Genomic DNA, 21,113 nt, shown 5'->3' with positions numbered 1-21,113 from the left:
GGGGTACAAACGGCCAACGGGATAGCCTGTGGGTAGAGAGAGTGCAGGGAAGAAGAACAAGGAGGGATAAGAGAACTCGGGTGGGAATCTTTGGAGAATTCCGGAGAGAATTTGGAATTAGGGAGCGAAGAGGAAATGGGAGGGAGGGGTGAGGCCAAGCCCGGCCCTGCGCGGACTGCAGCTTCGGAAAGGCTGGCTCAGCGGCCCCTTCTGCTTTCTTCACTTAGGTCCCAGGCATTTCCGACAGACCGGAGAGTCTCGGGTCAGCCTTCTCGCCGGGGCTATCTCGGGAGCACTTCGGCCACGCGGCGGGAGTGCCCGCGCACTCCCGCAGCCAGTGCTCTGGAGGCAAGCGCGGCTACAAAGGGGGCGTGGCGTGGTGAAGGGGCGTGGTGTGGGCGTGGTAGGTGGGCGTGGCTCGCCTCCCGCCTGTGCCCGCCGACGCCGCCGCAGCTGCCGCCTCCGCCCGCCGCGCGGACCGAGGGAGCGGTGTCGCCGCCGCCTGCCCGCCCGGGTGCCCGCGAGCCCGGGCTGCGGTGGGCCAGGATGTCGGGATTCCTGGAGGAGCTGCTGGGCGAGAAGCTAGTGACTGGCGGCGGCGAGGAGGTGGACGTGCACTCGCTGGCCGCCCGCGGCATCTCGCTGCTCGGGCTCTACTTCGGCTGCAGCCTGAGCGCCCCCTGCGCGCAGCTCAGCGCCAGCCTGGCCGCCTTCTACGGCCGCCTGCGGGGGGACGCAGCGGCCGGGCCGGGGCCGGGGCCGGGGGCCGGGGCGTCGGCGGAGCCCGAGCCGCGGCGCCGCCTGGAGATCGTCTTCGTGTCCTCGGATCAGGACCAGCGGCAGTGGCAGGACTTCGTGCGGGACATGCCGTGGCTGGCGCTACCCTACAAGGAGAAGCACAGGAAGGTGAGCGGCGCCGGCCTCGCCGCGCGTTCCCGGGAGCCGGTCCTCACGGCCCCCGGCGCCCCCGCTGCCCCCTCCTGTAGTGCACGCGCTTCCCCTCCTGCTCCTCAGCGTCCCCTGCCTCTGCCCGCCCCGCGTCCCGGGACCGTGCCGGCTCGGGGTTCCCGCGGCGGCAACTCGGTGTCGATGCCAGGCCGCGCCCCCTGGGGAAGTTTGAAACCCCTCGGCCCCCGGGACCCTGACTCACGTCCTGGGGAGTCGAGGGCCGGGTCCCCCCATGTTGGGAGCCTCCTGTGGCGGGTGGCTGCGGTCGGGGGGGGGGGTTCCGACTCGGTGACCCCCAGCCCCGGGCAGAGGCGCGGGGAGGGGGCCCCTTCCTTCCCTCAGCCCTCGACTCCCCGCGGCTACCTGTGGTGGGGGGGAGGGCGCCGGCCCCCTACCCATAATGCCCGAACCAGGAAGTTTTCTCTCTTTCCGAGAGAAATCTGCTTTCCTGAGGCTACCTCCTGCTGTGGCCGAAGGCGGGTCCCCCGGCGCCCTGGGGTGGGGGTGTCGGGCGCTGACCGTGGCTTTGGGCGAGAAGGGAGCTTGGTCGTCTCCCCTTGCCCTCCGTTCGGTCCCCCTTTTCCCTCCCTCGGACTAAACTAGAGGCCATCAGGGAGCCTTTCATTGTCTGGCTGTCCAGCCAGCCATCCCCCCTGATACCTCCCGGGCACTGTACCAGACCCGTCCATGTGGCTGTTAGTGGCTTGGTTGGTGGGCCACTGGTGTCTTGGCATCGAATTAAACGCTGAACCGATTCCTTAAGTGTAGACTGACCAGAAGAATGAGGTTGGGGGAAATTTACACTCCTCTGTCAACTTCTCATCCCCTCCTCTCCCCCGGGTTTGCTGCTGAAATTAGCTTGGATTTTTGAGTGTGTCTGTTGGATGAAGATGTCTGTTTTAATAAAACGAATTCAGGAAATTTTGCCATGAATCGAAACAGAAAAAGTTTTGGAGCGCTCTTGCTTAATTAGTATGCCTGCTGCAACGTGTGAATCCAGCCGAGTTCTTTCCTGAGGAGAATCTCTGTTTATGGAGTGGACAGAAGGGCTCTGCTGGGGGCGTTTAGATTCCACTCTGGAGGATGGTAAGGGCATGCCATGTGTTTCTTTAATGCCTATAGAATCTTGTTGAGAAGCATGATTTGGATTTAGTGAGAGTAAAAGGCTTATACTGTGGCCCCAAATGTCTCAAGTAAATCATCCACAGAAGCAATGTAAGGTACACAGACTTGGTATTCAAAGTATGAAACACAGTTTAACAAATAGAGTTTGTAAATTTAGCATTGGAAAAACATGGATTCACAAACCACACAGAGGCAACACTCTGCGTTTTAACCACTTTTTAGATGATCTTGCCCATATTTGACTTATCTGCTTGGTACAGTGCAGGAATATGAATAGCCAGTCCTTTTTTGCTTTAAAACATGGGAATCCTTTGTTTTCCTTGGTGGTAGTTTTTATGATTCTTTTGGGGAGGAGTAATGTCCAGAAAGTGATTTATCAAGAAATATTTTCATTATTATGGCCTATTTCTATTGTAGACCAAAGTCTGTGTAAAGTACTGTCCTTATTGGGCAATACAAATGATTTCTAGCTTTTGCAAATACACAATGATGGTAAAATGTTACAGACTTAAGGCCTATTGTTATGTTTTCCCCCGTAAGTGATGGAAATAAATTTTCTGGATAGTAAAATAAGGAGCAAATTGAGATGTTTTGCAAATGCCTAAACCTTTTTTTTTCCAAAAAGAATATTTAACGTGACAAAAGACCCTGATGCGGGAAAGATTGAAGGTGGGAGGAGAAGGGGATGACAGAGGATGACAGGAGGCTTGGCATGCTGCAGTCCAAGGGGTTGCAAAGAGTTGGACACGACTGGACAACTGAAGAACAACAACAGCAACAACAAGCCATGCCTGCTTCACTATGTCTGATCAAGTCCTTTTGCACACACACACACACAAAGTGGTTTGTGACCCCAGCCTGGACCTGTTCATTTCACCAAGATGAGGGTCTAGATGATACAGGGTGGACCCTGATTTGAAAATGCACTTCAGTTTGCTGGCACATGCCCTCACCATGGTGTGTTAGCATCTTACAATTTATTTTTTGCTCAGAGTTTTTCTGACTCACATTCTATAGTTCACTTTGTTCTCTAAAACAAGTCCCGTTTTTGAGAAGGTAGTTTCTGCCCCTGGATATTCGTGAATAGGCAACTTAAGATTTGATCCTAGAAACATTCTTTTTCGTGGTGACATACCAGGTAAAAAAGCTCTATCCAGCTGGGTTTCTTATGGAAAACATACTCTTGGAAATTATAACAGCTGTGTACTTACTTTGGAAGAAATTATTCTCTCCCTTGAAACCGAAGAGATGTAAAAACATTCCTTTTCTGTAACTTCGAGTTTTTGTCTCTCTTGTTTGAAATCGGGGTGCTGAGAAATCTGTGTGCTTGTGATGCCAATTCTGCGATAATAGTGAAAAACCCAGGGCACCCCCAGTTCAGGGTGCTGACTCAGTGGACACTTACCTTCTTGTTGATGGACCCTGTCCCTGTTGTTTCACCCAAAGATAAAAATAGCATTAAAGGTAAGGATTTTGTTTTTACATTGAAGGGAAACCAAAGTTCCAGATTACTAATTTTTTTCAAGTTCTCATTAACATTTATTCTTAAAACCATTCGTATACTTCCCATTGGGATAACAAAGGATATGGTTCTAATTAGTTATTGGCTGGCATTTCTCTAAAGAAAATTGAAAAATTATGGTGGAGAAAGAAAATGCCATGTGGTATTTTTTTCTTCTTTTATTAATTTCCCCCTTATTTAGTAAGAAAGTCCAGGGATAACCATATATGTTAAAACTGCATTTTGCCTGGCTTCTCTCACCTTGATTGAAACTGAGAGAGAACACCAGCTAATAGGATTCCTGCATCTTTGAAAAAAAAAAAAATTCTTTATGGAACATTGTCCTGTTTCTGCTTGCTTTCGTGGTCGTTGCAAAGGTAATTGAAGCTTCATTTTTTGGCTTCCAAGCACACATATAAATAGCTGTGTAGAAATTATTAGATGACAATAGAACTTTGAGTGCTTTCGTAAGAGCTGTGTTGTCAGGAAACATAATCCTAAAGTTAAGGCAGTTAGATTTGTTTTAATAAGTAGGTTTGTTTTTTGTTTTGTTAATAGACATTTTTCAGATTTCTGGAGAGAAAATGTGATGAATAGTTGGAAAGTGGTGAAGATTTGGACTTTGGGGATTTGATCTACCTCTTTGCATGTGTGCTAAGTCGTGTCTGGCTCTTTGTGACCCCATGGACTGTAACCCACCAGGCTCCTGTGTCCATGGGATTTCCCAGGCAAGAATACTGGAGTGCCATTTCCTTCTCCAGGGGATCATCCCAACCCTCCCGACCCAGGGATGGAACCCAAGTCTCAGGGATGAAATCTGAGTCTCCTACATTGGCAGGTGGATTCTTTACCACTGAGCCACCAGAGAAGCCCATTTATGCCTGGGCTGAATGCCTGATGGAAAACATTTGATCGGGGTGTGCGCCCTGACATGAAAAGATGCAGTACCACTAGTCTTGCTCTGGACAGGTTTGATGGGCCCTGGCTTGGTCCTAGAACTTCCTACCCCACAGAAAGGGGACAAGAAAGTTGGAGCAGGGGAGTGTCAGAGTCAGGGGTTCTGGTCTAGCATCTCTGGTCTACCCTCTTCAGCCAGGGCAAGTGGTATCTTCCTGTACCCTGTGTCGGTTGTTTGCTCTGGGTGATTGTGGTTCAGACTGAGTCAGAGACTTGGCTTAGGATTCACCTCAATCCCTTGGCTCTTAGGATGGGCCAAGATTTGGTACCATTCCTGACAGTCTTACAGCTCCATCTCTCCGAACTCTTCCTCCCTCTAATCAAATACCCTAAGCCACCAAGAGAATGATTTCTGCAACACCGACACACCGCTCTGCAGGTGACAAAAGATGGTAAAAAGGCACGGCTGTGAACACTGGACTTTTCTGCCTTCCTCATAAGAAGCCTGGACCAGCCAGGACAGCTCCCTCTGTTGACTGTGTTTCCAGGATCCATCTCATAAAAGACAACAGTCTGATTAAAGTAATAGGAGCACTTTTCCTCAAGAGGCTTTTTCCTCATTCCATTATTTGTAAAGAATTTTTTAGTCTTGTTTTTCTACTCTGCATAACGAAGCTGTCTAGTGTAGTGGATGAAAATACAGACTCTTGTCCATCTGCCTGAGTTTAGATCCTTCCTCTGCCATTCATTAGCTGTGTGACCTTGTGCAAGTTACTCTACCTCTCTGTGCTTCAAGTTCCTTACCTGTAAGATGAAGATGACAACAGGACCCGCCCTACAGGCTTATTGTAAAGATTATACAAGATAACATACATGCGCCTCGTGTATAGTGCGTGCTCAGTAAGTGCTAGCAATTGGTATTTGTTAATAAATGGCCGTGAACTTTTTAGTCATTCATTTTATACGTGAGCCTTCGGTATATATCACATTACATACTCACAAAACTGTGACGAGGTGTGTTTCTAACTTTTCAAATAAATGACTTTTATAAGCATACAAGGATCCGATCAAGAATCACTCTCGAAGAGATTACAATCGAGGAGAAAGATATAGAAAAATGAAAAAAAAAGCAAACAAATGTTAGAAACAACATTCCTGAAAGTACTTATTGTGCTGATATTTACTGAGCTTCGTACTTGTATTTGCCAGTGAAACTTGAGACAGCCAGGCAGGGAAGCCAGGCATGATAAAGGATAAGAGCTTTCAGATGATGGGGCACCCTTCTTGAGAGAGATTAATTACGCACTTGGATGGTCGTTTTTGTGGTTTGCCAAAGCCATTAGGCGTGTCTTCTGCGGATCCTGACTGCTCAAATCTGGGCGGCATGGGGGCGGCAGGATTACTGCTCTTTCACGTGGGAAATGGATGGTGCCTGGTCCCCGGAGCTGTAGAAACCTCACCCCCTACCTTGGAGCCGCCTCCCTTCCCAGCTCTGGAATGTTGTAGGATAGGTTTGTTCAGACCTGTCGCCATTTGGGGTTTAGTACTCATCTTTTAGTTAGCGGCTCAGGCCTGACCCGCTGGCTGTCCACAGCTCTTGCTGATTGATTCCTCTTCTGATACAGGTTGGGAGGGAACCAGAGCACAGAGGAAAGCAGTGGGTTTTGAGGTTAGGGTCATTGATTTCATTTACTCATTTCTTTCCCCCCATCCCACCCCCTTTTTATCACTGTGCCTTGTGGTTTGAGGCCTTGTTTTAATATCTGAGCAAATTGGAGAAAGAAGGCTTTGTATTGTATACAGCTGGGGTCGGGGGTGAGCAAGTCCCTCAGTCAGGGGGGCGGGCGGAGAGGGCCGTGGAAGGGGCGGTTCTTCTTTATTTCCTATGAGGACCTGGGGCCCCAGGGCTGGCCCCATTCTGAGCTAGTCTGGGCTTCTTACTGTTGATCTTGTTTCGGGGGGAAACGGAGAGGAGGCTTGGCATAGGATGTGTTCTTTCTTCATGTTCTGAATTCCCAACGGTGCTCAGTGTTAACCACCAGGGTGCTTAGGTTTCTGTATTTCATTAACTTACCATTATGCTTATTCAAAGGCACTCAAAGAAAATGGCTTTGAGTTTAGAATCTTTCTGCTGATCCTGACTTTGACGAAGCTCTTGCATACTGTTCCTTTACATCTTGCCATTTAAAAAGTGACTAAGAGTTTTTGAGTCTCAGGAGTCATCCTTGATTCTCCTGCACTGCTCCCATCAAAAAAGGCTCCGAGCCTTGTTGCTTCGGTCTGCTTAACAGCTCTCAGCTCTGACCCCTTCTTTCCTTCCCTTGCTTGAGTTCACTTTTCACACAGACCACAGCAGCCTCCTCCATGGGCTCTTTGCTTCCAGTGCTGAGCACTGATTCTCAAGACTAGAAACTTCTCAAACTGTCTGTAGTCAAGTATTAGTTTGCTTTTGTTAATTTCTAATCAGTTCACACACACACACACACACACACACACACACACGTGGCCCTATTATACATAACTCCTGTACAGCTTGAACCACATACAGCTCCTCACTGAGTTGACAGCACATGGATTGGTCTCTGTCCTATTCAACAAGATGAGACTATTGATCACAGGCTTATATGTTGCTGGAATGTCGAGCTGCTATAAACCATTCTAGGTTCACACTCTCCACTGCTGTACCTGCCTTGTCGTGAACCAGTCACAAATAACTGATGGATAAGCACATGGCTACAGACCCTTCTTGAGCCCAGTGCTGCTCTTGACTGTTTCCAGAATGGAAAGACAAGTTCAAAAACACAACTCTGATTTTGTCATTCTGCTGAAGAATTCTTCAGTAGTTCTTCATAGCCTCTGGGGTCAAGTCCAAACTCTGGAGCATGATCCCCAACTCTTCTGCCTCATCTCCCACCTGGGTAATATCTTCTCCGACCTGGCTGAGTTTGGATCTCTCTAAAATCAGCCCTGGTTTCCTTGCTCGAAGAAATTTCCTGTGTCTTTCCTCTCTAGGTGGGATGGTTTTGTGAGCATCCGTAGATGGAGTACATGGTTAACAATTAGCCTCGTGTGTGTGTGTGTTTTGGTCTTTTTTATTTGACTCTAAAGCTGCTTTCGCTTAAAAATTTATTTATTTATTTCTGGCTGCGCGGGCTGCACATAGGCTTTCTCTAGTTGTGGCAAGCGGGGGCTACTACTCTGTTGAGGTGTGTGGGCTTCTCATTACGGTGGCTTCTCTTGTGGCAGAGCACAGGCTCTAAGTGCATGGGTTTCAGTAGTTACAGTTCGTGGGCTCTAGAGCATGGGCTCCGGAGAAGGCAATGGCACCCCACTCCAGTACTCTTGCCTGGAAAATCCCATGGATGGAGGAGCCTGGTAGGCTGCAGTCCATGGGGTCACTAGAGTCGGACACGACTGAGCGACTTCATTTTCACTTTTCACTTTCATGCATTGGAGAAGGAAATGGCAACCCACTCCAGTATTCTTGCCTGGAGAATCCCAAGGACGGGGAAGCCTGGTGGGCTGGCGTCTATGGGGTCGCACAGAGTCGGACACGACTGAAGTGACTTAGCAGCAGCAGCAGCAGCAGAGCATGGGCTCAGTAGTTATGGCCCACAGGCTCAGTTGCCCCATCACATGTGGAATCTTCTCGGACTAGGGATCAAACCCATGTCCCCTGCACTGGCCACTGAACTCCTAAGGAAGTCCAACTGTAAGCTTCTTGAGGACAGAAACCAATCGAAGGGGAAGATGATCAGTGTTTTGGTTCTGAGGATTGAATAATATGGTCACAGAAAGTAATAATATGGTCACATGCAACTTTGAGATTGGTAACTTGAAAACAGTATTTTCCACATTGTGTGAGTTGAATGTGCACTTTCACTAGTACTTAGCTTGATTTTAACATTTAATATTAGAGTTAGGCCCTGACTGGATTGTATAATTGTATATACCCACAGTATGTGGGTGTTTTTGTTTGTTTCTTAATGAATGCTTTCAAGAGCACTTCTACAAGCAAGTAGATGTGTAACTCCATTGCCCTATAATTCTGTGCTCAAAAATAGAAAAAGACTAGCCTCTCCTTTTTTGAGATGTCTTCCCAGGTGGCACAGTGGTAAAGAATCCGCCTGCCAAAGCAGGAGAAGCGGGTTCAATCCCTGGGTTGGAAAGATCCCCTGGAGTAGGAAATGGCAACTTACTCCACTATTCTTGACTGAAAAATCCCATGGGCAGAGGAGCCTAGTGGGCTACAGTCCGTGGGGTCACAAAGAGCTGTACATGACCGAGCATGCATGCATGCACAAAAATCTCAGTCTGTTAAAATAGTCCCCTGTCTGCAGGCCTATCCTTCCATGTTTTTATATTTCCTAAATAATTTGTGTTTCTCTAGCGTCTTTCTTCCAAGGAACTCAAACTACATGTGTATTATTTTTACAGCAACTAGTCATCAGTAGGTATTAAGCATTTTAGTTTTTCAAAGTATATTTGAGTTGGAGCATTGATGCAAAGAGAACCGATTATTATTAATAGATCAGGGTCACAGTGTTGAGGATGAAAGCGCACAGCTGAACTCTCTTAAATTCAACTCGGTCCTTTCTGTTCAAGAAATTGGATCTTAAAAAGTGTGTACATCAAACATTCTCCAGGGAAGAGGAGGGAGCCTAAACTGCTCTTTCAACACATCACTTTCCGAGTGGATTCACTCTAGATATGCATGATGGACTCTGAAATAAGATAGAGGTGGTTTAACCACTTAAAACGTTTGCTATTGCCAGGAAGACAGGAGAGTTAGAACTCTTTTTCTGTTGCTGCCTTTCCATGGTGGTGGTTTCTAAGGGCCTTTTAATGATCTGGCTTTTTTTAGATCAGCCAGTGAAGTGCCCCCAACTCCCCTTCATCCTATGCAAAGCCTTGGGGCTGCTTTCGTGGTTTTGTTCAGAGACACAATTGAACTTCAGGTATCCTGCAGAGATCCTAGGACTAAATCAGTCCTCCCTTTTATGAGGTTTTTCAGAAACTGTGGTTCTAACTTCTAGTGAAATCTCAAACATGTGCTTTCTGCTTTATGACAAGTAAGAAGTATAGTAATTGAAAGTTGCTTGAGTGCTGTTACTCTGGAGTGAAAGCCTGTAATGGAAACTTTTGTTCTGTGGCATCTGTGATTAAATGCAAACATAAATTTTATGCTGCTTGCTGGTCATATAACTCTTGGAGCAGATACACAATGGATTTTTGTATGAGCTACACCTCAGAAAAACCCTTTTTTAAAAGTTTAAGCTTAAAGTTCAGCATTCCTTTCTAGTACATCTGTTACTCACTCCCCATTAGATTATTTTGAGACATCAGTTAACAGGTAAATTTAAGTAATATTTCCACAGTTAATAATGCTTTTATCTTGGAGCATTGTTGAGTAGTCATAAAATAGGGTGTGGTCAGTTCTGCTGTTCTAGAGGTAGAGTTTCCCACTTTGTTTTCCTAGGAGAATTTTATCCAGCTGAATCGGGTTTTTTTGTTTTTTTTTTTTTTACAGGTTTTTTTTTTTTTTTTTTTGTCCTTTTTGGTCAATATCCCTGGGATAAAAATTTGAATGGATTGAGTGTGTTTAAAATCAGAAGATGCTGCCTTCCTGCTCCAGCCTCCCCCTGCCGCCCGCCGCCCGCCCCCCACCACAACCCCCCATACATGATCAGGTCAAGACAGTTTTCTTTTGATCGTGGTGGCTTACAGTACAGCTGCCTCATCTGTTACTCATTTTGGGGGGGGTTTGATGTGAAATACAAAGATTGGGCAGAACAACGTGCACTAGACAAAAATTACAGTGTAGACTTCTGAGCTCTGAATGGCAGTGGATGTGAGTCTGAGGACAGTGTTTGTTGACCTTTGGGCACGAGTTTGACTGCAACTTAAAAAAGTGTTTAAACCCACAGACCTTCAAAAATACCCCCATTATAAGTGGATATTTAAAATCTGTTGCACAATGAGTAAAAGAATGGACTCTGGATGGAGTTTCTTAAATTTGAGCCTCATCTCTATCACCCTCTAGCAAGGTGGCTTTGGTGCAGATTACCTAACTGTGTGTCTCTAAGTTCCTGGTCAGTAAAACAGAGATGATCATATCTACTTTATAGGGTTGTGTTGTTAAGGATTAAATGATTTAATATTTGAAAATTGTTTCGAACAGTGCCTGGTACATCGTCAGAGTCCCTGAAATGTGTACCCCAGGTGTTTGGTTATGCCATTCCATTTTTTTCTTAAAAATAGTTACTCGGCTTACAGGAGAGAAGGATCCTCAGCCTTTTTTGTTTCTTTGTATCCCTTTACTTTCAGCACCTGGCTCTTTGCTTCTAATAACCTATCATGTAATCTGGTTTCTCTTCAGTTTCTAACTAGGACTATAATCATTCTTTGTCAGTTGTTGACGTGATGACATATCCTTGTCTTTGAATGTGGGTATGATTCTAGACTATCTCTTTGACTAATTGCATGCTCAGTTTTACTGAGTGGATTCTATTTTCACTTTTGAGCTGGCAGAGGAGAGGGGAGAGATCTTGGTCTCTGCCTATTCCCCCTGCCATTTATTTATTCGTTAACTTTTTACTATGGAAAACTTCTAACATCACACAGGTGGGGAAGATAGTACAGGGACCATCCCCCGGCTTGCGCACCCTGCACCCACATACAATAATCAACTCACAGACACCAGCTCCCCTCATCCCAACTGGGTTATTTTGAAGCCACTCCCAGACATCCTATCGTTCCCTTCTTAAACATTTCACTAAGTAAGTCTTTAAAAAATAACCACAATATCATATCATATCTTAAAAATCTAGTGATTCCTTTATATCAGCATACATCCAGCTAGTAATTCAATTTCTCATGAGGTTTTTTTGTTTTTTTTTTTAAAACAGTTGGTTTGTTTGAGTCCAAATAAGGTCTACACATTGCCCATTTGCCTATGTTCCAAATATTTTCCCCCCTCTCCCTGACCATTTTTCAGTTGTTCCCTTTCATTTAAACTTGCTCTGACTCTGGGTCTTCGCACTTGCCACATCCCTTACCTTTTCTTAGCTGTGTTTCCCTCTTTGTCTAGGTCTGTGGAATGCTAACTCCTGGGTTGAAAGGGTCCTAGCCGTCTGTATCTAAGAGGCCCAGGTGTAGGTCAGCTTGTAGACACAGGTGGCTCCGAGGCTGTCCTCAGGACCACTTGCTGGTGGTTTACTCGCTAAGTCATGTCCGGCTCTTGGAATCATGGACTGTAGCCTGCCAGGCTGCTCTGTCCATGGGATTTCCCAGGCAGGGATATTGGAGTGGTTTGCCTTGCCCTTCTCCATCTCTGTGCTCTGCTGGCCTCTGTGTAGGCCCTGACCTCTTCCAGGGCGTTCCTCACAGTGATGTGAGGGCCCCCGGCAGCTCTGGGCTTCCCTCCTGGCCTCTCAGAACTCTTGCAGGTGGAGGCCAGCTTGGTCCTCTCAGGACCAGTCACCATGGCCAGGGTGTGTAATACTCTGGCGAAACCTAAGTTACAGCTGCACCTGTGTAGTGAGAGCATGGGGGTCAAGAACTAGGCAGACTGAGCATCAGGAAACGGGGGACTCATGCCGGAGAATTGAGGGTGTATAACTAGAGGGAGAGGCCAAGTATGCTGGGCCAACAGCATCATGGATGCCCAGTAGAGTCCTCTACACCAACCCCATGAGAGGGTGCCCAGCATGTGGTCATCTAGCTTCTGCTAGAGCATGTCCAGTGACTGCAACGTGCCCCTTCCTGAGAAGCCCTGAGATGTCAGAAAGGATTCTGACATCCGCCATCGTCTCCCTGGGGACTTTAAAGACCTGCAAACAACTCCTCTCTCTTTCACAGGAAAGATCTCCTTGGTCCTTTGACCATTTCTCAGATAATGTGTATTCCAGTTTCTGCACCATCCTGGTCTTTCATATCCGAGCTCTCTCCAAGTTTGTCTAGGACCTCACTTAAAGAGTAGTCCCACACTATGAGCACAGACTCCAGTTCGGTCTGCACCAAGCACAAGGGTAAGCTTAGCACCTCCTTTGTTCTAGATCTTATCTAGTCTTATATTATCATAGTCTGAGATTGTATTCTCTGTTCTGATAATCACATCACACAGTGTTGATTCACAGACCTCCAAAGTCCTTTTAACAAAACTTGAAAAGTCCTTTTCACCAATCTTAATGTCTGAACAGAAAAGAACAGAGTCCCAAGTATTGTGTCTGTCACCTTAAAGAGTCAGTTTATTTATGTTTGATGAGTTTTTGCAGGCTGTTGGAATCTTTCTTATGCCCTTGCGGTTATTCACAATGATCATTGCCCTTTCTGGCCTTTGAACTATGGGATCCCTTTCTAGACCTTATCTATGTCTGGTGATGGAATCCCAGAGCACAGGGACCCCCTCCAGGCTAATAGCAGCCTGTTGGTCAGCGGTTCGACCTACTTCAAATCCAACCAGTTCTAAATCAGCCTAATTGTATCTCTCTTCAGACCACATTTCTCCATCTGGTTAACATGTTTATCCTAGGAGACCTTAACAAACAGCTTGCTATCACTTAGGTATTTGCTGTTTCCCTTTCAAGGAAAGAGGGTCTGAAATGCTTTGTGTTCCGTAAGCCCATGCTCACTTCTACATCCATCACTTTTCCTAAGTGTTTAGTAACTGTGATAACCTGTACGGTTTTATTTAAGGGTCACTGTCAACTTCGCCAACCTGTAGGTTGCATAATCTCCCCCTTTCTGCCCTTTTGAAAATTGATAGTCCTTCCATCTGTTGATTGCAGTTAGCTGATACACTGGTCACTTTTTTCCCCCCTCTGATGTAATCCACACCTTATAGGAGGACTTGCAAGATCAGCTAGGCAAGCATGGAGTGATGGAACATTTGTTTTCTGCGGAGGACCCTGTGGCCAGACATTCCCAACAGTCAATACATAGTTGCTGCTGCTAAGTCGCTTCAGTCGTGCCCGACTCTGTGCGACCCCATAGACGGCAGCCCGCCAGGCTCCGCCGTGCCTGGGAGTCTCCAGGCAAGGACACTGGAGGGGGTTAATATATAGTTGGGAGCACTCAGTTCATCCAGAAGGCCCAAGTCCTGTGCTTTCTGAAGTAGTGTTTCTATACTGATTGCTTTGTCCGCATCCCAACACCCTCCCCCCACCCCCCACCCCTCACCATCTGATTAGGGCACTAATAGAGCCTGAGGGAGTCTTTTCATAAAGCCACTTCTCCCCTTCAGGCGCAGGCAGGATGAGAATCTGCTGGCTAATTAATTAAGTGTGGCATTTTGTTTCAAAATGAGCAAGAGACAATAACTAGTGACAAAGCAACCCAGCATCCTTGTGTTGAAAGATTTTTTTTTTTATACTTGACTTTTTAGGATGAATTAGCCCATTTAATTTGAACAGTTTACCTTGCTTTAAAATGGATTTGCTTTCTTGCCCAAGTATATTTGCACACTTACAATTACACATGAGTCTGTAACATGTTTTGCAAGCTTGGCCCCTAAGAATTCGGACATTTCTCGTGTTAGGCACAAAGATGAATTGGAATTAAATGCCTAAGACACTTTGCTGGTGGAAGTGACTTGCCTAAATTTGCAGAAGGTCGCTGGCTTCAGCCCTTGGCTGTATTGTTTTAAGCTTTTACAAATGTTCTTAAGAGTAAAATACTACTTAATACCACTTGAACGTCTTCTCTTTCATTTGGATTTGTGGGAAGTATTAATTGGCAGGGGCTGTGGTGTAGAACACCTAATTTTGAAGCACTGCTTTCCTGTGAAGGCTCAATTAATGACTTTTTTCCCTGAGATCATCTGAGTCTGTTCTTCAGTTGATACAGCCACAGAGGCAGTAGTTACCAGGTGAATCCCAATCCTCGGACCAGGACATGGTGCTCTTTCATGTATGGGAGTGTGCTACATATGCAGCACAGATCATGGCTTCACTGCTGCTTGCAATAAAAAGCCATTTATATTCCTTCATTCAGTATATACTTAAACACTATTTTTCCACTTATTAACTTTTCGTCATTCCCAAGAGAAAGCCAGAGTTTCATTGGTGAGTTGTAAGAATGACTCTTTCCAAAGATAACCCACTGCTAATAGTGTCTTGTATATCCTGCCAAAAAGAGTAGGCATAGACTGCCTATAAAAGTGTAGATGTTTAGATTTTTTTTTTACACAGATTTTAGCATTTGAAATGATCAATATTCTGCAAAAGATAGTGCCTTCACATGTTGGAAGAAATTTCAAGTAAAATGAAAGGCCTGTGGGGAAAAGGAAGAGTTACGATGGGCCATCGTTTGCTTTCCCCGAAGCAGCCACCGTGGTCAGTTTCTTGTGTGTCTCTTCAAAGGTATTTTGGGAAAACAGTATGAAGGTCGTTCAATAAACCAAAAATGGAACTACCTTATGACTTGGCAATCCTACTCCTGGATAGATATCCAAAAAAAAGCAAAAACACTAATGCAAAAAGACATATGCACCCCAGTGTTCATAGCAACATTATTCATAATAGCCAACATATGGAAGCAACCTCAGTGTCCATCCACAGATAAATGGATAAAGAAAATGTGATATATATACACAATGGAATACTACTCAGCCGTAAAGAAGAATGAAATTTTGCCATTTGCAGCAGTATGGATGGATTTGGAGGGCATTATGCCAAGTGAGGAAACACAAGTACTGTATAATATCATTTGTATGTGGAATCTAAAACAATACAACAAACTAGTAAAGATAACAAAAAAGCAGACTCAAAGAGAACAAACTTGTGGTTACCAGAGTGGAAAGGCAATTTAGGGGTAGAAGATTAAGAGGTAAAAACCATTAGGTATAAAATAAGCTACACGGGTATATTGCACAACATGAAGAATATAGCTAATATTTTATTAATAACTATAAATGGGGTGAAAGTTAAAGTTTCTCAGTCATGTCCGACTCTTTGCAACCCCATTGACTATAAAGTCCATGGAATTCCTCAGGCCAGAATACTGCAGTGGGTAGCCTTTCCCTTCTCCAGGCTATCTTCCCAACCCAGGGATTGAACCCAGGTCTCCTGCATTGCAGGCGGATTCTTTACCAGCTGAGCCACAAGGGAAGCCCAAGAACATTGGAGAGGGTAGCCTGTCCTTCTCCAGTGGATCTTCTTGACCCAGGAATTGAACCAGGGTCTACTGCATTGCAGGTGGATTCTTTACTAACTGAGCTATGAAAGAAGCCCATAAATGGAGTTCAGTTCAGTTCAGTTGCTCAGTCGTGTCCAACTCTTCATGACCACATGGACTACAGCACGCAAGTCCTCCCTGTACATCACCAACTCCTGGAGTTTACTCAAATTCATGTCCATTGAGTGGGTGATGCCATCTAACCATCTCATCCTCTGTCATCCCCTTCTCCTCCTGCCTTCAATCTTTCCCAGCATAAGGGTCTTTTCAGATGAGTCAGTTCTTTGCATCAGGTGGGCAAAGTATTGGAGTTTCAGCTTAAGCATCAGTCCTTCCAATGAATATTCAGGATTGATTTCCTTTAGGATGAACTGCTTGGATCTCCTTGCTATACAAGGGACTCTAAGAGTCTTCTCCAACATCACAGTTCAAAAGCATCAATTCTTCGGCACTCAGCTTTCTTTATAGTCCAACTCTCACATCCATACATAACTACTGGAAAACCCATAGCTTTGACTAGACGGACCTTTGTTGGCAAAGTAATGTCTATGCTTTCTAATATACTGTCTAGGTTGGTCATAACTTTTCTTCCAAGGAGCAAGCATCTTTTAATTTCATGGCTGCAGTCACCATCTGCAGTGATTTTGGAGCCCCCCAAAATAAAGTCTGACAGTTTCCACTGTTTCCCCATCTATTTGCCATGAAGTGTCTGGACCAGATGCCATAATCTTAGTTTTCTGAATGTTGAGTTTTAAGTCAACTTTTCCACCCTCCTCTTTCACTTTCATTGGGACGTTCTTTAGTTCTTCTTTTCTTTCTGCCATAAGGGTGGTATCATCTGCATATCTGAGGTTATTGATATTTCTCCCAGCAATCTTGATTCCAGCTTGTGCTTCATCAAGGCCAGCATTTCTCATGATGTACTCTGCATTTAAGTTAAATAAGCAGGGTGACAATATACAGCCTTGACATATTCCTTTCCCAATTTGGAACCAGTCTGTTGTTCCATGTCCAGTTCTAAATGTTGCTTCCTGACCTGCATACAGGTTTCTCAAGAGGCAGGTCAGGTGGTCTGATATGCCCATCTCTTTCAGAATTTTCCACAGTTTATTGTGATCCACACAGTCAAAGGCTTTGGCATAGTCAATAAAGCAGAAATAGATGTTTTTCTGGAACTCTCTTGCTTTTTTCATGATCCAGCGGATGTTGGCAATTTGATCTCTGGTTCCTCTGCCTTTTCTAAATCCAACTTGAACATCTGGAAGTTCATGGTTCACATACTGTTGAAGCCTGGCTTGGAGAATTTTGAGCATTACTTTACTAGCATGTGAGATGAGTGCAATTGTGTGGTAGTTTGAGCATTCTTTGGCATTGCCTTTCTTTGGGATTGGAATGAAAACTGACCTTTTCCAGTCCTGTGGCCACTGCTGAGTTTTCCAAATTTGCTGGCATATTGAGTGCAGCAATTTCACAGCATCATCTTTTTAAGATTTGAAATAGCTCAACTGGAATTCCATCACCTCCACTAGCTTTGTTTGTAGTGATGCTTCCTAAGGCCCACTTGACTTCACATTCCAGGATGTCTGGCTCTAGATGAGTGATCACACCATCATGATTATCTGGGTCATGAAGATCTTTTTTGTACAGTTCTGTGTATTCTTGCCACCTCTTCTTAACATCTTCTGCTTCTGTTAGGGCCATACCATTTCTGTCCTTTATTGAGCCCATCTTTGCATGAAATATTCCCTGATATCTCTAATTTTCCTGAAGAGATCTCTAGTCTTTCCCATCCTGTTGTTTTCCTCTGTTTCTTTGTAATGATCACTGAGGAAGGCTTTCTTATCTCTCCTTGCTATTCTTTGGAACTCTGCATTCAAATGGGTATATCTTTCCTTTTCTCCTTTGCCTTTCACATCTCTTCTTTTCTCAGCTATTTGTAAGGCCTCCTCAGACAACCATTTTGCCTTTTTGTGTTTCTTTTTCTTTTGGATTGTCTGATCCCTGCCTCCTGTCCAGTGTCATGAACCTCCATCCATAGTGTTTTAGGCACTCTATCAGATCTAATCCCTTGAATCAATTTCTCACTTCCACTGTAAAATTATAAGGGATTTGGTTTAGGTCATACCTGAATGGTCTATTGGTTTTCCCTACTTTTTTCAATTTAAGTTTGAATTTGGCAATAAGGAGTTCATTATCTGAGGCACAGTCAGCTCCTGGTCTTGTTTTTGCTGACTGTATACAGCTTCTCCATCTTTGGTTGCAAACAATATAGTCAATCTGATTTTGGTATTGACCATCTGGTGATGTCCATGTGTAGAGTCTTCTTTTGTGTTGTTGGAAGAGGGTGTTTGCTATGACCAACGCGTTTCCTTGGCAAAAGTCTGTTAGTCTTTGACCTGCTTTGTTTTGTCCTCTAAGGCCAAATTTGCATGTTACTCCCAGGTATCTCTTGACTTCCTACTTTTGCATTCCAGTCCCCTGTAGTGAAAAGGACATCTTTTTTAGGTGTTAGTTCTAAAAGGTCTTGTAGGTCTTCATAGAAGACTTCAGCTTCTTCAGCATTACTGGTCGGCACATAGACTTGGATTACTGTGATATTGATTGGTTTGCCTTGGAAATGAACAGAGATCATTCTGTCATTTAAAAAAAAAAATACTTTATTTATTTTAATTGGAGGCTAATTACTTTACGATATTGTAGTGGTTTTTGCCAAAAATTGCCATGAATCAGCCATGAGTGTATATGTGTTCCCCATCCTGAACCCGCCTCCCTATTCTGTCATTTTTGAGACTGCATCCAAGTACTGCATTTTGGACTCTTTTGTTGACTATGATGGTTACTCCATTACTTCTAAGGGATTCTTGCCCACAGTAGTAGATATAATGGTCATCTGAGTTAAATTCACCCATTCTAGTCCATTTTCATTCTGATTCCTAAAATGTTGATGTTCACTCTTGCCATCTCCTGTTCGACCACTTCCAATTTGCCTTGATTCATGGACCTAACATTCCAGGGTTCCTAGGCAATATTGCTCTTTACAGCATCAGACTTTACTTCCATCACCTGTCACATCCACAACTGGGTGGTGTTTTTGCTTTGGCTCCGTCTATTTGTTCTTTCTGGAGTTATTTCTCCATTCTTCTCCAGTAGCATATTGCGCACCTACCGACCTGGGGAGTTCATTTTTCAGTGTCCTATCTTTTGCCTTTTCATAACTGTTCATATTGAGCTATGAAGGAAGCCCATAAATGGAGTAAAACCTTTTTAAAATTATTAATCACTATATTGCATACTTGTAACTTATGTAATATGGTACAGCAACTATACTTCAATAAAAGGAAAAAAGATACTTCATACATACATAAGTAAGTACAAAATGAACCTGACACAACCCTGACACATACACAAGCTTTTAAACCAAGCTTTTCCGAGACCTCCTTGGCAGTCCAGTGGTTAAGACTCTGTTCCCAAAGCAGGGAGCGTAGGTTCAGTCCCTGTTTGGAGAACTATGATCTTGCATGCTGCACACTGTGGCCAAAAAATTTAAAAAAATAAAACTAAACCTTTTATGTAGATCTTTCTCATATTCTTGGCTGCCCTGACAGGTGCTAGTTTTTTCTGTCTCAGGTGTGCAAAGACTAGAAATGTCATTTCATAGCCCTATAACACCTTGGTATCTTGTCTGCCTTGATATTGAACCCAACAAAAATGGAGACAAGGAACAGACCACCCTTTCCACAGAAGGAAAATGACTTAGCCTGACATGCTTATTGGGTACACTGGGTTAAGGAGAACTTAAAAGCATTTTCTCTGTCTGAGAGGGCCCCCCCTCTTGAGGACTAACATAAAACAATGAGAAGACAGTGTCTGTGAAATTCCCACTGCTCTGCCCTACGGTTTGGATAAATTCAGAGTTTTGTTCTCTGTTTCTCCTTCCAATAGTATTCAGATTTGTACAGGGACAAAAGGCTTCCCCAGACCAGTCAATTGTATTATGCTGTGCCTTTTGTGGGGACTGGTATTAGGTAGCTTGTATTCAGTATAACTTTTTGTTTATTAAAATATGCTGTACTTTTAGAAAGTCTATCACCTCCATAATCCAAAGTTATGGAATAAAGGGGCATGACGACTATTTTCATTATAGAAGGATCTCTATTTTATTAGGCCAAATTGTTTTAGATTGTGCACTCCTAAGAGGTGTTTGAAGTGTGATTTCTGCTGCTTAGCAAACTCCCCTACAGCATCGTAGGACTGCATCTATTGCTTTGAGAAAAAGACACAAATATTACACCTAAAGTCTTCTTTCGCAGATCACACACACACACATTCCCTTTCCCCTGAATATTCCTTATTCTCTTCTGTAGGAGGCAGCTGAAAATACTTATTACTCATTCGGTGGTAGATTCATGTAGGCAAGTGGCTTATGAAAAATCAAAGGGTTGCTATGGGAATGAAATAGGTTTATTAAATAGATAATAGAAATTGTGGAAAGCAAACTTCACAAAGATCTGGTGAACCTTTAGAGGGACCTTGACTTAAGAATGGAAAGGGAATTAGTGTCTGTTTAGAATATTTTCTCAATCGTTAGTCATAAATGCAGACTAAATGTGTCAGAACAAAATGATCATGCCTCATCTTACTTACCTTCTTGAAGGTCTTCTTTAAAGCTGTATATAATAGTCAGTCGGAAATGTCCTCAGTGTTCATCCCCGGGTGGTTGAGTAAATTACAGTGCTCAGCCTCATGTTGAACATGATTCAGTGGCCTTTGCGGGAACACAGAGCTATACTTCATATATTGTATTCAAAAAAGCAAGATCCCAAATTACACAGATACCATGATTGCAACACTGTTTGAACAGTTGTATAAGAAGAATGATTGAAGCAAATACCCCAAATTGCTTAATGTTGTCGTAGGGTGGTGGCGCCTATGGTGTTGGGTCACTGATCTTCAGGGGTTCTGAATGTAACCATTTTTTTGGTAATGAAAACTTAAGTACATGTGAAGAAAATAACAGGACTCTTGCCTGAAAGAGCGTGTATCCAGTTTTTGAATGCTTCGTCTGAGTGCAGGGTTTTTCCTCCCAGCACTGGATCTAGCTAGCAGAGGCCTCTTGAGAAGGATGGGTAACTTGCTCATTGTTTCTTATCAAGCCGAGAGACATGGGGGGAGAGAATCAGCTTGCCACCACCTACTTCACGAAAGCTTTCTGGAAAGAATAAACTCGAAAGTGACCTTTTAAAAAGTGGGGGAGGGTAGTCCAGTGAGTTAAGAAAGAAAGATATTCTGGATATAAATAACCATGTGGGAATGAAGCGGGGGGGAAAGCTGAGAAGGAGAAAGTTCATTTGATCCAGCTTGGAAAGTGAGTATGGGGAGATGACGCGTGTTGTAGAACCGATGAGTGATGGAGGTTTCCCGTGCTCGGTGGGGAACGTTTCAACCTTTTCTTAGGAAGACAAAAGCT

General features: G+C 44.4%; 1 protein-coding gene across 1 annotated transcript in view; it reads left to right on the top strand.

Moving 5' to 3' along the window:
* Positions 1–400: 400 nt before the first annotated feature.
* Positions 401–21,113, top strand: part of NXN (nucleoredoxin) — a 161,098-nt gene continuing 140,385 nt past the window's right edge. Inside the window, exon 1 of the mRNA XM_055577007.1 lies at positions 401–906. Within this exon, the coding sequence (XP_055432982.1) occupies positions 547–906 (360 nt within the window). The 5' untranslated portion in view covers positions 401–546. The remainder of the gene's footprint in view (positions 907–21,113) is intronic.

Source organism: Bubalus kerabau, chromosome 4 (assembly GCF_029407905.1).
Source record: "Bubalus kerabau isolate K-KA32 ecotype Philippines breed swamp buffalo chromosome 4, PCC_UOA_SB_1v2, whole genome shotgun sequence".
NCBI lineage: Eukaryota > Metazoa > Chordata > Mammalia > Artiodactyla > Bovidae > Bubalus > Bubalus kerabau.
This window is presented reverse-complemented; position numbering and strand designations above follow the sequence as displayed.